General features: G+C 39.1%; 1 protein-coding gene across 1 annotated transcript in view; it reads left to right on the top strand.

Moving 5' to 3' along the window:
• Positions 1–16,917, top strand: part of IL31RA (interleukin 31 receptor A) — a 63,403-nt gene that overhangs the window by 31,996 nt on the left and 14,490 nt on the right. Inside the window, exons 6-9 of the mRNA XM_019641433.1 lie at positions 2,661–2,812; positions 7,794–7,959; positions 13,613–13,692; positions 16,400–16,616. Of these exons, the coding sequence (XP_019496978.1) occupies positions 2,661–2,812; positions 7,794–7,959; positions 13,613–13,692; positions 16,400–16,616 (615 nt within the window). The remainder of the gene's footprint in view (positions 1–2,660; positions 2,813–7,793; positions 7,960–13,612; positions 13,693–16,399; positions 16,617–16,917) is intronic.

Genomic DNA, 16,917 nt, shown 5'->3' on the forward strand with positions numbered 1-16,917 from the left:
GCGGAGGGCAGTGTCACTGGCCCTCATATGTGGGATCCGAACCGGGGCCCTCTGGCATCCCAAGCGAGTTCTTAACCATCGCGCCACTCGGCCGGCCCTTGACTGATTTTTTTTAAGTTAAACAAACATTGTTTCTTGGGATAAATCTCATCTGGTTGTGGTGTATAATCCTTTTTATATGTTGATAAATTTGGATTGCTAGGTTTTTGTTGAGGGCTTTTGCTTTTATATTCATAAAGGATTTTAGTCTGCTATCTTCTTGTGATATCTTTGGCATCAGGGTAATATTGGCCTTGTAGAAAGAGTTGGGAAGTGTTTCCTGGTTTTCTATTTTTTGAAACAATTTCTGAAGGATTACTCTTACTTTAAACCTTTGATAGATTTCATCAGTGTAAATAACTGGGCTTGAGATTTTCTTTTTGTGGAGTGTTTTGATTTGTGCTTCTTAAAACTCTTTTTTTTAGAGCTGCCTATGGAAAGCTTATGTCACACTGTAAATACTGGCTTTATCTCATGATAATGGACCTGAACAAGATTATTCACTCTTTCTTGTTTTCTTTTTTAAACATTCTTTTTTCTTTTTTTTTTTTAATTGGGGAACAGTGTGTTTTCCCAGGACCCATCAGCTCCAAGTCAAGTAATTGTTTCAATCTAGTTGTGGAGGGTGCAGCTCAGTGGCCCATGTGAGGACTGAACCAGCAACCTTGGTGTTATGAGCACTGTGCTGTAACCAACTGAGCCACCAGGCTGCCCCCATATTCACTCTTTCTTTATAAACTTTTATTGTCTTTGCTTTCTTAAAATGAACATGTATACTTTAGCAATTAAAATGTTAAAAAATAAATTGTCACAAGATAACAAAAAGAAAGATGAAAACAAAAAGTCCCAAAACTTACTATCCTTTCAACTAGAAGTATTAGATATATAAATATTCTGTAATTACCATTTAGAGTGAAGAGAAATTTTGGTCTAAATTAGTAAAACACAGATTTATAAAATTAATCTCTGAAGAAATTTTGTTTTTATAACCTAAGGCCTAGTAAAGTGTTGCTAAGTACTAAGATATATTCAAAAAAGAAATTAAGAAAACAATCCAGTTTACAATAACATCAAAAAGAATAAAATACAAGTAAATTTAACCAAGGTGGTGAAAGACCTATACACTGAAAACTATGAAACATCAATGAAAGAAATTGAAGAAGACATAAACAGAAATACTTGTATATCCTGTGATCATTATTAGAAGGATTATTATTGCTAAAATGCTCATACAATGTAAAGCAATCTACAGATTAAATGCAATCCCAATAAAAATGCCAATGATATTTTCCACAGAAATTCAAAATTCACATGGAACCACAAAAGACCCCAGTCCAAATAGCTAAAGCAATTATGCACAAGAAGAACAAATCTGGAGGCAAATCTGGATTACATACATAGGGCCTGACAATTAAGTTCGCAAACTTGTTTTTAACGATGTTGCTAACCTTTTTTGATATTAGAGGGATTATTCATTATAAATTTGTACCAACTGGACAAACAGTTAACCAAGTTTACTATTAGGAAGTGCTGAAAAGGCTGAGTGAAAAAGTTAAATGACCTGAACTTTTCACCAACAATTCATGGCTCTTGCATCACGACAATGCACCAGCTCACATGGCGCTGTTTGTAAGGGAGTTTTTAGCCAAAACAACTGAACTGTATTGGAACACCCTCCCTACTCACCTGATCTGGCCCCCAATGACTTCTTTCTTTACCCAAAGAAAACGGAAATATCGAAAGGAAGACATTTTGATGACATTCAGGACATCAAGGGTAATACAACGACAGCTGTATTATGGCCATTCCAGAAAAAGAGTTCCAGAATTGCTTTGAAGGGTAGACTGGGCACTGGCATGGGTGCATAGCTTCCCAAAGGGAGTATTTTAAAGGTGACCGTAGTGATATTCAGCAATGAGATATGTAGCACTTTTTTAGGATTTTCTAGGATGAGTTTGTGAACTTAATTGTCCGGCCTTATATAAGACTCTAAAGTTATAACAAGCTAATTTGAATTTCTACCAACCTAACTTTAATTGCATACAGAAACTCTATTTCTGTACAGCCCTATTTCCTGCCTCTGCTTTGTTACTGATGTCACAGGTTACATGTTCATAATTATATTCCCACCAACAGAGATTTATAATTATTTTTATATTAGTCTTTTGAATTCTGTAGGAAATAAAAAGAGGAGTAATAAACCAAAATTCTATAATAGTGATTTTTATATTTGCCTATGTATTTGCCTTTATTGGAGATCTTTATATCTCCATCTGGCTTCTAGTTATTGTCTAGCCTCCTTTCACGTCATCCTGAAGGACTGACTCTTTCAGAATTTCTTCTCATAGAGGAGCTATAGTGGTTATGAACTCCCTCAAGCTTTTGTTTATCACAGGAATGTATCTTCTCCTCATTGGACATTTCATTTTGGGGGGTGGGATGGTGGAGGTGGCAGCATTTCCTTTTCACCGCCTTCCTAATGTCATCTACATATATCAGATCACAAAGTATGCATTATCATTTTCTTTCTAGGTTTTTGTTTTTCTTCAGGTTGGGGTGGATGTTGTTAGTACTTTTTGATCTTTTTGCAAATACAAGAACTGTATGATTTTTCTTTTCAGTAAAAATTGAACCACCTAATGTTAGCAGTGTGAAACCAGTGTTGGGCATCAAGCGAATGGTTCAAATAAAATGGAAAAGGCCTTTGTTGGCACCTGTGTCATCTGCTTTAAACTACATGCTTCGATTCAGAACAGTAAACAGTGCCCACTGGGTAAGTTATACCATTATAATATTTCTATTAGAGGGCCCAAAGAAGAGAATTACTGACAACTTTTGTTGACCTGGAATCATTTTTTTTCTTTTCTATATTGAAAATAGAAGATAGAAAATAGTGAGTACTTTTCTTCCCAGTTTCCCATTTGGACCTTTGAGATTGGAAAAGTGTTTTACTAGAGTCATCCTTCATTTTGAGCACATGAACATATTAAAGAGTGAGAAATTTACTTTTGCATTCCATCCTGGTTTGTATCTAGCTATGTTGGCTGCCAGAGAGTCTATGGCTTGGCCATTTCCTTTTTTAGTTTTCCAATCTTTTGTGCAATTGGGATATATAATACACATTTAGAAAAGTGAACAAAACATGAATGTTGCATGTAATAAATTATTATTAAGTCAGAGCTCATGTAAAACTCACCAAGGTCCAAAACAGCATACCAGGACCCCCTGCCTACCCTGATGACAGTCCCCTCGTCCCCTTAGAGCTGTTATCCTGATTTTCTTGGTAATTACTTCTTTGCTTTTTTTAAATTTTTTTTATGGTTTTAATATTAAGCCTGCATCCCTGAACAATATAGTTTGAGATATTATATAAATGGAATCCATACATTTTTTACTTTTTTTGTTTGGCTCTTTCAATATTGTGCTTTTAAGATTCATTCATGTTATATAATATTGGAGTTTATACTTTGCATTTCTGTGTAGTATTCAATTGTAGAAACACAATGGAATCATGGCTTTAGTTTGCATACACGTGACTTTTAATGAGGTTGCATACCTTTTCATGTGTTTATTGGCTATTTGGAGTCTTCTGTGAAGTGTTGATTTAAGCCTTTTGCACATTTTTTTCTATTGGACAGTGTCTGATTTTTTAAAATTGACTTAGGAATTCTTTATGTATTCTACTTATAAGTCTTTTGTTATGTGTGTTGCAAATATCTCTTACTATATAGCCTGACTTTTCAATCTCTTTGGTGCCTTTGGGTGAATAAAACTTCTTAATTTTAGTACTGTCAAATTGTATCCATCTTTTCCTTTATACTTAATGCCTTTTGTATCTTAAGAAATTTTTTCTTACCTCAAATTTCAGAAGATATTCTCCATCAGTGCAGTCTGAAATTATACCTATTTTATAACCACCTTACTTTATTAACTCTTAGCTCCTAGCCAATTAAATCAGTTAAATATTTAAAATTTCCACTCTCCCCCCGCCACACACACACAAGATTTGCTAGTAAAACATATCTTCATTATCTTAGAACTTGTTGGTTTTTAACCTAAGTGCAGGTATTTTATTTAATCCTATTGAATTTATTCATGTTGGTCTTATCTATCATTTCAGCCTATTTAGAATCTTTATTCTAACACCCAGAACTTATAATTAACTTTCTACTTTCCAACTTTCAATATCTTCAGATTTGATACACTTTTCTTCTGTACCTTAATTTAATCATTAATAAAAATAGTGACCACATCAGGGCCCTGTGGTAAACCAGTAGAGACCATCCAGACACATCAACCTCTCCTTCTTTGAGTACTGTGATTTATGCAGACTTCTTTAAATATATATATCTGTCAGCCTCCTTTTTTCATTTTGTCCATGTGGCTACCACTAGACTTTTTTCTTTGCTAAAACCCATAGATACTATGTTTACTGAATACCCTCCTAGTCTAGAATATTTCAGAAAATTGGTTAACTTTCTCTTGTCTTGTGTTCAAGATGAGAAATAATGATGTCCACTTCTTCCCTCGGCTTCCTTTCTACGCCAGCTCTGAAACCATTCTCCTAAAACCTGGCTACATGTAACATAAGACTCACTGATTGGTAGTTTCTGGAAACTCCCTCCCTTAGAAGGGAACCCCGAAGCAGGGCAGTTCCTGGCTTATCTTCCTTCATGTTACACATCATAGTCTCACCGGAGGAGCTTCTTCTGTGTAGTAACCCTTGATTTCTTCTATTTGTTTGGGCCCTGAGTCCTGTGGCTGTTGTGATAAGAGTCAACAAGAAAAATAAACGAGGATTTATGTCATTCTGGAAAATTGCTAAACCATGCAGAACACTAAGTGAGACCAGCAAGTGTAAAGCACCCCAACTTCCAGCATCCTGTACCCCACCTCCTTGACAAGCTCACCTACGTTTACACTCATCTTTGTTTCCTTCCCTCTAGTCCCTGAGATAAGAAGTCCTTCCTGCTCCCTGGAGGAAGTGGGAAGGAAAGTGGAATGTGCAGCTAGCTAGTATGTCTCTCCATCCAGTTTTCAAACACAATGAAGTCTACGCAGTTCTAAACCCAACTTAGTCGACCCGACCTTCTTCTGTGGATGTTTCTCATTATCTATGGAAAAAGGTCCGCATCCTTAGACCTCCAAGACCTGGCCCCTGTTGATCCCTCCAACCTCATCTTGCATCTTGCCCTGGCCCATCTACTAATTCTGAATTGCTAGTTTCCCTTGCATCATGTGGCTTCACTCTTTTGTGCCTCTGCCTAGAACACCATCTGCTTTTGTACTATACTCCTGCCCCAAACCTTGCTAAATCTGTTCATCTCTCAGAACTCAGTTCAGACACATTTCCCTCTGAGAGTCTGAGCTAAGTACTCCTCCTCTGTCATTACATTTGACACTCAGTGTAGTCATTTAAAGCCGTCTCTCCCTGCATTAGGCTATAGGTTCCTCAAATACAGAGACCTTGGTGTTCATTTTTGTTTTCTCATTGCTTGGCACACATATGCAATAAATGTTTAACTAAACTGAGCCATATAAAAACTAATTCTAAAATCCCAATATGTCCATATAGTAAGATTCATATTTGTATGACGCTATGTGAGTTACAACATACTTTCTTATACTCCAAACTATTTAATCTTTGCAAATATCCTGTAAGTGAGGCACCACTATTTTTAGTTTTATAGATTAGGAAATTGCAATGTAGAGAGCTTAAATCACTTCTCCAAGGTCACAATGTTTGTAAGCTGCAGATCCGAGTCCAAGTTCAGGCATTCATTTGACCGTACTTGAGCAATATGGCCCTAGTCTAAATGGATTCCACTTTTATAAATTGGAACCATATGCACAATCTACAAAAGGATCTCAAGACTGCTTTAAGAGTTTAGTTTAGGCTTTGCACCAAAACTTCTGACTCATCTCTGAAGACATAAACATTTTGGGTGAGCCAACATTTGGCACAAAATATAGATTGTTAGAAACAAACCTGATGAAGTTAATTAATGTTTTGGTTGGAGTCTGTTGTCTGTGTTGAGTTGGGAAAGTTTTAGATTTAAGCCTGTAAATGGAGGATCAATTGATCCTGGACTGTGCATGAGCCAAAGTAAAAGAAGCCTTAGAGGCACACTGTGTGAAAGACTGAGCAGCTTTTGTTTCCTTTGAGGCTAGGGCTGAGAAGAACAGGCTTGCATAGCTGCGTTAGGCAGAGCTTTCTGAGCACGAACATGAGGAGACCCAGCAATCTGGTCAAACTTGTGCTGAGGGTAACTAGCAAAACAGGAGGAAAACTTAAAAAGATTAAAAATAAAATAAATATTATATATTTTTAAAAGCATGTCAAGTAAAATAGAACTTTAAAATAGAACTTTACTAGACTTCCTTGCCCATATTTTATGGATTAATATTAATTTTGATTTACATATGATCAGCCTTCTCCCCCTAAAGGTCTTAATTTGGTGCATACTGGGCCCCATAGCTAAAGTAGGTTGGGCATGCTACTGCCCAGAGATGATGGATTGTCTCAAGTTATGTCTCCAAAAACCTCTTCTGCCATTGCAACATCTCCAGGGGCTGTTGGTGGAGGGTGCGCAGGGACCTGGGGTTCACCAGCCAAACTGCCTTCATGTCTAGATCCTACTTCTTTGCTCCAACCCCACCTCACTCGGCTGGGAGTTCAGAAGCATCCTTCTGGAGCTGGGATGCTCAGCTCGTTGCCACATATACCTATCCTTATTCGGCCCAGTTATAGACCAAGGACCTATAATTATGTTCTTAATTTCACAGCTGTTATATACACATTAGAAATATCTGGACTTCCTTCTCTCACAGGGTTCTATGGGGCTAGTGTGCACACTCACAAAATGAGCTATTAGTGCAGTTTATTTTTACTAATCAACTCAATAGAAGTTAATATAAACCAACAGCTGAAAGTTCACATTGAGAGAACAATGACCATGCTCAGAGAGAAATAGCTGAGTTTTTAAATTTCTCTTGGAGGGTTGGGTCCAGAAGGAACTTTAGAGGTTATATAAAGCAACACGCTCGTTTTACTAATAGGAAACTGAGGTCTAGAAAGGAGAAGTGCTTTATTTACCTCCCCAACTTTCCCACCCCAAGAGAGTGTCAAAATGAATGTATGCATCCAGGCTGCTGAGATCTTTAGCAGCTTGATTGGTCACCCAAAGACCAATAATTTGAAATGGAAGATTTGGGTAAAGGGAGGGAGTCTAGGAGTGAAGAAATCTGTGTTCTGATCCTAGATCTGCTGGTAACAAATGCTGAGGTAGTCCACGATCACTTAACTTTTCTGGGTCTTGTCCATGACGTGAGGTTGACTTTAATGCCACTAAAGTGTCGATTACCTACTATTCCATGAGGCCTTAGCTCTAGGTGTCGGAGTCACTGCCAAGTTTTAAACTGAGTTCCCAGGTTTCCCTGAGTCCCAGGACTCTGCCTTGCGTCTTCCAGAACATCAAGACTCTGCTCGCTCACATTCAGCCCAGAGGCAGGAATCTCTGCCTTACAAGCTCAGAGACAGGAAGTGGGGAGGGTGGTAGTTCATGGGGGTGACACACATCTATTTAGGTATAAATGGTACCCTGACATGCATGGAGGTTTATTTATGAAAATTATGTATTTTAAAATTTCAGATATAATGCTACTAGTTCTGAAAAGGTAAGAGAAGGTTGGGGAAGAAAAACAAAGATAACATGGGGTCTCTCGTCCAGCTCAAAGTTATTTCTGTCTTTTAGATGGAAGTCAATTTCACCATAAGACATATCAATAGTGAGCAAACATACAACCTCACAGGCTTGCAGGCTTCGACGGAGTATGTCGTAACTCTGCAGTGTGCAGCTAACGAGTCACAGTTGTGGAGTGGCTGGAGCCAAGAAAAAATGGGAACAACTGAAGAAGAAGGTAAGCTGGTCCCTTGTAATTCCTTTTCTGCCTGCTCTGGTTTAGGGCCTGGGCCTGGCCTTTGTGGGTTTTGTCAAGTGCAGTAACTGGGAATTGTGGAATCCCACAACCCTAGAGCTTGGAGTGTCTGTCCATTCCCTCTCCTCAGGGCCCTCACTGGGCCACCTGAGCCCATAGGATAAGCTAGCCCTCCTCTGATGGTGTTAGTTGTGGCATCAGCTTTTTGCCCCAAAGGCAAAAGATCACATCTTTAGTATTCTGAATAAGTTCTTATACTATACATGAAGCTGTAAAATATTTAAAGATATCCTATGATAAATCAAAGTATATATTGTAAACCCTGGAGCTATTACTAAAAAAGTAAATAAAGGTATAACTAATGAGAAACCAAAAGTCTCACCTTTAATGATAGCAAGGGAAGGAAAGAGAAAGGGACCACACTGATTGAGGTATGGTAACTAGGAACAGTACTTCGAATCTGTGAGCTTGGCTTAAATCCCAGCCTGGCTGTGGATGACTTTGGGAAAGATACCTAATCTTTAAGCCTCAGTTTCTAAAGTATTTATTTCCCTTTCCTATAATGGAATATAATTTGTAAAATTGAGTTAATAGTAGTACTTTGTAGTGTTATTTTAAAGATTAAACGAAATAATGTGTTTGACCCAATAACATTCAGTAAACACTGGATTTCCTATTATTATTTTAAATTCTCCTAAGAGCCCTATAAAATATGTAGAATCACCCCCATTTAGAATTGAAGGAGTTGTATTTTAGAGATGTTAATAAATTGCCCAGGGTCACTCAGAGTGTGTTGCTGTTCTCTGTAAATCAAGAGCCTTGCCCAGTGCCTGACCCCCATTAGATGATCAACAGATGCTTGACGAATATGTGAGTTTTCTATGGCTGCTGTAACAAATTACCACAAATTTAGTGGCTTAAAGCAACACAGATTGTTTTCTCTGATAGTTCTGGAAGTCAGAAATCCAAAATGAGTTTCACTGGACTAAGGTCAATGTGTCAGCAGGGTTGTTTCCTTTTGGAGACTCTGAGGGAAGAACTTGTTTGTTTGTTTGCTTGCTTGTTTGTTGCCTTCTCCAGATTCTAGTGACTGCCTGTATTTCTTGGTTTGTGGCCCTTCTTCCATCTACAAAACATATCACTCTAATCTCTGCTTCCATCATCACATTACCTCTTCTCCTTTCTGTCAAATCTTTCTGCCTTCCTATTATAAAGACCTTTGTGAAAACATTTAAGGACCATCTGGATAATCCAAAATAATCTCCTTGCCTCAAGATCCTAACTTAATCATACCTGCAAAATCCCTTTGGCCATATAAGGCAACATTTACAGTTCCAGGGATTAGGACTTAGATCTTTGGGGTTCATTTTTCAGCCTAACACAATGAACTAATTAGATGAATTAGATGAATACTTGGTGACGTCTACACATTTTCTTCTGAAACATGGAAAAGAAATGCAAAAATACTGACCCTTCTAACCTTCTGAGTTTTTAACCTTATTTGTTTGTAAGACATGTGGTTTTTTAGACAATGAATTTCCCCTGACCCCACCCCTGGCCACAATTTCAGGACCTTATTATTCAGTCTTATAGCTAAGACCGACATTGGTCTCAGGTAACATCTGGGGTCAATTTCTTTGCTCCCTCATCCATATGATAACAGTTTATTCCTCTGGATCCTGGTTGAATTTCCCACGAAGCCAGGTTGGGATTAACAGATGTTTGGCCCATTTGCCCGTAAGGTTAGATGTCTGGAAACAATCTGGTTCCTTCTGAATTTTGAATCCCCCACTGGAGATGTTCATGCTTAGTCTGGACTACCCCTGGGTGGATGTGGTTACACAACAAAGATTCATGCAACACATGGGGAATTGCACTAGATGGCCTATGAAGGCCCTTTTCACCTAAGGTAACATTCTTCTGTGCCATTCAGGCATCCAATCTCTATGGCAGGCTGTGGCCATACAGGAAAAAGTCATAGACACTTCCAAGTCATTATGTGTTCAGGTGCTTAAAACAATGTCTTACAAGTGGTAAGGGCTATATAAATTTTAAATAAATAAAAATACATGAGTGGTTGAAACAAAATTAGTCAAGTTGTGGATCTAATGTAAACTTTTCATTAAAAGTTTATACAATACTTGGGAACACACTTACATTCTACAGACATCATCTCAAAGTGCCCAGTGAATACAAATACAATAGTTTATAAATATCAAACAACACATAAATTGCACAGAAAAGAAATGGTCCAAAGGTTATAAACTATTAGACTAGTCAGTTGTTGTTGTCTGTGTCTTTGCTGAGCCCATCCTTTTAAACTATTAGAATGAAACACATGAGTATTGTTGAGCAAATTGTCTTCTCCCGTTATCACACCTTTCGGAAAGCAATCTGGGAGATTAAGTTCCATCTGGGGTGTGATCTTGTTTTGCACAGCTCTTCTCCTCCCTGTAGCTGTCACTCTTCTCCCCAGTGACCTACTGGTGCCACCATGGGTCAGCATCTTAAGTTAGCTCATCATTGTCCAGCCACTTTGCAATGTCAATTTCATCCACTTGTTTTGCTGCCAGAAACAATACTTACCATTTCAGCTGATTTATTATTTCAACTAGCTTGGCTAAGATTAATTAGCAAAACACTAGATGCTGGTGTTCTCTGTGTCCTTTGCTAATTAAATCAAATCGAGACTCATATATCATAGTCACCAGTAGAGAACTTACACTTTTATTTTTCTTCATTTTTTTCAGGATCCCAGGGGAAATTGATGAAAAATGTACCCCTCCACTCTCAAAAAATCCTAATTTCTCCTTTTCTAATTCACAAACTATTTGTTTCCCTATTTCACAATGAAATCCCAGTTGTTTAATACATACCACCTCAAACCTTTTCTAACTGTTTGAAAATTTCTATTCTAAGTTTAATGTGGAGCATTGTCTATGTTATTTTGGATATCAACATATTGTTTATTAGGGTTATTTACCCACATTTAAGCATGACACAAACATAATCATATTCAAATCCTGGCTTTATTACTTAAAAACATATGATATTGGGCAGTTGCTTCACTTCTCTGTGCTTCAGAAATGAAGATAATAACATTGGTATTCCTAATTATAGGGCTGGGGAGATTAAATGAGATAATTCAGGTATACTGATTAGGACAGTGACACTTGCTAAAAGCTAGCTATTCTTATTGTTGGTCTTCAGCAAGGGTACCAATATGTGTCTGAGGTTTCTGACTGGTGACTGTTGTGGGGATTCCCAGATTGTAATAGAAATAACATAGCATCAAATTGTTACTATATTGGTCCAAACAATTGATGCCTTTGAATACATAGGTTTTTTGGCAGATTTGGAAAATGTTACTTTTGTTTTTTCACAAATAAAGAATGATTACTTTTTTCCCTTTGATTAAACTGTAAATCCATGATTAACTCATGGTTAATGAAAAATTGGCTGTAATAATTGTAGAAGACTTACATGCTAGTGAGGCAGTGGTTTTACTAAGAGCTGCATTGGGGGAAGTCTATATTGGGAAGACTGTCTTTGGACCATATCTGCAAGTAATAGTGGCCTTATAAAAAAAAACCCAAAAAATGGTTAAATTCATTCATCATCACCATCTACCAAAGCTAAATGGCTGCCTATGGAATAAATCTAAGGAGAATTTCACTCATATTTCTAATCAAGTGACTGGAATGATTAATTATTTAATAATCAGTTTAGTTTTGCCTCTATTCTTCAGATGAATCTTTGGGACTGGGTTGTAATAAACACTTTGCCTTTGGATTTTTTTTCCTTGCTCTCAATATTATTATCCCTGAGTCTCACTTCCACATAACTGGAACAGAGAGACTCTGCAAGTAAGAGATGGAGTGAGAGTCCTTCCAATTCTGTGGGTTACCTTTGAGGGTCTAGTGACTATAACCTTGTATAAAAGCTGCCTTCTGGGAGGAACTCGGGCTCTGCTTATATCTCATTGGCTTGTAGACAAGCTAAAACCAGCCCGTTACTCCCTCCCTGCCTGACAAAGTTGGGTACTGACTGTCCTTTCTTCTGATTAAATAAAGACCTTTGGGGAATCAGAAAGCTCCTGGAAGAGCTTGTAAGAACATTTCAAGTGGAACACAGATGAAGTCATATGTTAAGTCTAAACAGTTCCAATTTACTTACATGGAATTAAAATAGATCTAATTGGAAGACTCAGGGCCTAACAGTTAGACTGTGTTACCCACACTTTGTTTTCTTCAAGAGATGTTGTAGAGTGTGACTCTCCATTGACAAGACAGGTTTTTATTTAATTTCCTGTTGGCACATTTTTCTAGATTATGAAATTGTTTTTAGTTGGAGTTCAGTAATTTCACTTTAAGACACTCTATCACCACAAGTTAAAAAGATCTCTGAAAATAATCTCTCAGTACTAAAAGAGTTTAGACCCCATTCTTTGCAGATCTAATTGCATTATCTTCAGCCATGTGGTTTCCTCAAGAAAAGATTCAGAGTGCATCAGCACAGCTTCAGTTAGACATTTCCTCACTTCTCCAAATTTCAGGCCACTAGACTTCTGGACAGTTCTTTAGAACTTTCTATGCTTTCCTCTCATGGCTAAAGAGTGTGGGTCATTCTTTCATCAAAAGCTTAGCATTTTGAAATTTTAGGTGTATGTCAGAGCATGGAACTATAAATTTTGAGTAACCCACTCCTCACCAAAACTTGCTTGAGGCAAGAGATATAGGAGATATAGTCCAGAGATCAAATGAAATGTAAATTCTGCTTATTTTTGTAAGTTTTATCCTGTGTTGTTAGATCACCAGAAGCTAACACTTGAATTATGTTGTCTTAAATTATGTTGTTCACTGGAGAAATGCATAAATTGAGTTCAATATAATTCCCTTGCATTTTGAATGTACACATGCCATATTTCTGTACTTTTGTTCAATTGTGATTGCACACATCAGTCTTTATGTTACCCTGTGTCTTTTTTGAGAGGATCCACTTATAAATTCTGTTTATGAATTCAAGGCCCATAGCCAGAAAATATTTGCCTCTTCATATGAATTCTGTGTTTTATTTTTATCAGGCCATGAAAAATATACAACTCACTGTGATTCATTTTCACTTTTCCTGCCAGGAAGATCAGCATTAAATTTAGAGCTCAGAGAGGGATGTAGTACAGATTATATCTCTGCTCCTTTTCGTCTTTAATTTTTTCTTATATTTTATAACATTGTGAGTATGCAGTTTCATGCTTTTGGAGAGTAGATATGGTATACAAATAATATAGTCATTTCCAGCTTTAATGTATGTAGATAGTATATCTTAGAGGACATGAGATGTCACATTATCCAGATTGAGTGATAAATTCTATTACAATGGGGTGTGTTGTACTTTTTTTTTTTAACCTTACATTAAGTCATCAGACCCAAGGGCTGTTTTATTTTTTATCTTTGGTTGATTTAAAAGTGGTCATTGCCATGCTGCCATCCCGCTGCTCTCTACCTTGCTCCTGCTGGATCCCTGAAGCAATTCTTCCCAACTGCATTTTCTAAAAAGGTAGCCCAGTTAATTTTCGCCATCCCCTGTTGCAGCTCCCTGCTGTCTGAGTTGAGCGCCTCACTCTTGTTCCTTACAGCTCCACTTAGCCCGGATCTGTGGAGAGTCCTGAGACCAGCCATGGTGGATGGGAGAAGGCCAGTAAAGCTGTTGTGGAAGGTAACCTCACTCTGGGTTATTTATTTGTTTGTTTGTTTGTTTTTTGTTGAAACCCCTTGGTCTCTTACACCTCAAAGAACTGTGATTCTTGAACTTTAACCTCCTAAATTTCCTTCCCAAGAGGCTTTATAATGCCCCAAATCTCACAATGGTTTCCCTGCTCACAAAGCCTTATGGGTTATCTTATAGATGGCCTGAATGTGCATTAAAGACCATGGCCCCCATATTCTTTGGTCTGAAACATTAACACTTAGGACAGGTACAAAGTGCAAGTGCAGGAGGCACCTTGACCTTCTGGTGAAAACCATGACTGGCTGGCCTCCACCAGAAGGCAATGTAAAATTCTAAAGCCCACATCCTACAGTGGAGAAGAGCACTGACTTGGGGTCAGCTCACCCATGTGTCCTCAGGTCACAACAGACATATATTGCACATGTACCCTTTTAAGTACTGGTATAGTGGGGTGCAAGGACAGACCAGGTCCTTCCTAGGATGGAGTCCTGGAAGTGCAGAACAAAGGAGAAGTCAGGTGGGTAATACAGAGAAGAGGAGGAAGGAGGAGGAGGTGAGAGAAGAAGGTTAGGGAAAAGGACAGAAAAGGAGAAGGGAGAGAGAATAAATAGGAAAGGAAAAGGGCAAATAAAGAAGAAAAAAACAGCCAGGAAATTAGAGAGAAAAGATGGAGTTGAGGGGAAGAAAGGGAGGAAAGCAGTGAGATGCCAAAACTCTTTAGTATGTTTCCACAATTCTCAGCAAATATTTATCATGTCATCTGATACTTGCTAAAGTCCAGGCAAGTTTAAAACCCTTTTGAAAATGGAGAATTCACCCTGCTTTGCCAAATGACATTCCAATCCCATGTACTTCAGTGTTGGAACGTCCTTCAAACTTTTTCCTTCCCCTTCACCCCACTCCCCTCCGCCATCACCACCCAGGGCTGTGGGACACCCTCCAGTTGCAGAGGCAGCAGACAAGGGAAAGCACAGTCAGGGTGTCAACAAATTTAGGGGGAAAGAAAGCAAACAATTGCACATACCCACGTGAGGCCAGCCACATTGCAGCGGGTCAGGAGGACCACCTGTGAAGTCGATGACATGAACTTCAGTGCCTCCTCCTTTTTCCCTCACCTGGGAACTGGTCTTCCTTTGGTCTCAATAGGAGAGTTTTCTAAGAATTAGAGTTGGTTAAAAAAGAATGAACTAATATTAGAGAGTGGTGATGATGGCACAACTCTGTGAATATTCTAAAAGCCGCTGAATTGAACACTTTAATTCAGTGAATTGTATGGTGTGTGAATTATATCTCAATAAAGCTGTTATTTAAAAAAGGGAATGAGGGCCGGCCGAGTGGCTCAGCTGGGTAAGAGCTCGCTTGGGACGCCAGCTCTGAGCAGCAGGGCCCCGGTTCAGATCCCACATTAGGGCCAGTGATGCTACGCCCTCTACAGCTAAGATGGTGAACAACAGCTCAACCTGGAGCTGGGCTGCTGTGAGTTGCCAGCGGCGATGGCTAGGCTGCAGCAGGGCTGCAGTGGGCTGCCATGAACTACGTGAGTGGCTGGCAGCCAGCATGAGCGGCCGGCAGCTGGTGTGAGCGGCTGGCAGCCAGCGAGAGCTGCCGACCAATGACCGGCAACCCATCTGCCTCACCCTGGAAGAGCGCAATGATCCTACCAACATGGGCCAGTGAAGTAAGGTCCTCCACAACTAGACTGAAGAACAAAACAGCAATTTGTCTACCTGTCTGTTCCCCTTCCCCGATTCCCCAACACTGTTCCCCTCTCCCAATTCCCCAATAAAATCTTTAAAAAACAAACAAACAAATAAATAAACAAATAAGGGAATGAGTGTCTTAAGAGAAAAAAGGCTCTTCTGACTGTCATGGGGGCTGTAAAGGAAATTCCCAAACTGGGAGCGTAATGGGACAAAGTGACTTCTAAAGTCCTATCTGGCCTGACATTCAGTCATTCTGCTCCTTCTATGTGTGTAATTCAGAACGTGAACAACTGGGAAGTCCTATAATTCCTGGGAAATACTCAGCATCCTGATCCCAATGTAAAACATATGGTTAGTGGTCTTAAGTTCAAGGCCGAAGAGTTTGGCTTGGAGTTTCTAGGGTCACCTTAGGCTTCTCCTCAAGGGTTTAGGACTGATAGGGCAGCCCTGAATGTTCTAGTCCTCTTAGCTGGGATGACTGGGGTACCTGGGTCAGGGAAGCGAGCTCTCCTTTCTGGAGCAGAGTTGTGGAGATAAAAGGCAAGGGCACAGTTACTCTCCAACCCTTGGAGGCTTCCAGGCTAGGGGTAACCCAGGGCCAGAACAGACTTGGGATTGGCTGGGAGGGAATGCCTCAACATTTAACTTATATTCTTCTGCCCACGTGGGATAAAGAGAAAGATACAGCCAAAAGGAAATGGAGGTGGCTTGCTTATATTGGCTCAGGCATTCTCCTAGTTCAGCCTCATGGAATTAGACTTAGGTTAAGGGTTGATACCAAGGGACCATTTAGCAAATTCCCTCTTCTGGCGCTTGAAGGTTTAATGTCACAGCAGAGGGTCTGTTATTCATCCCAGGAGGGTAATTGCCTGGTTGTAGTTTAGCAGCTAATGGTTAACATTACCCACACACCCCTCCACACCACTTATCACCCTCTCAATGCCTTTCTTTTTTTGTTTTTGGCAATAAATTCTGTTTCCTTTTGTGTTTAGAAGGCTAAAGGAGCCCCAGTCCTAGAAAAGACACTTGGCTACAACATATGGTACTTTCCAGAAAATAACACTAACCTCACAGTGACAGTGAACACCACTAACCAGCAGCTTGAATTGTATCTGGAAGACAAGACCTATTGGGTGTCTGTGATTTCTTATAATTCTCTTGGAGAGTCTCCAGTGGCCACCTTGAGGATTCCGGCTATTGATGAAAAGTGTGAGTACAGTGTCAACTTCTTACTTAGATGTCTAGCCCCACCCAGTTGGCCAAGGAGTACTCCATATCCTCTCAAGGGTTGCTGTTTCACTTGAATTCAAATGAAACTGTAGTAGACACTCTTTAGGTTCTGGTGGGAAGAGCAAATCTTCTGGTAATTAATGAGCCCTTTGAAGTAAAGTGCCTGTGTGGAAAATCAGACTTCATAAATCATTTGATACGTAAGCCTAGAAATTCTATGTGCAGCTTCTGTTTGTTTTGGTCTAACTTAGTGGTTGTCAACCTTCCTAATGCTGCGACC

This window comes from Hipposideros armiger, unplaced genomic scaffold (assembly GCF_001890085.2).
Source record: "Hipposideros armiger isolate ML-2016 unplaced genomic scaffold, ASM189008v1 scaffold_60, whole genome shotgun sequence".
NCBI classification, from domain to species: Eukaryota; Metazoa; Chordata; class Mammalia; order Chiroptera; family Hipposideridae; genus Hipposideros; species Hipposideros armiger.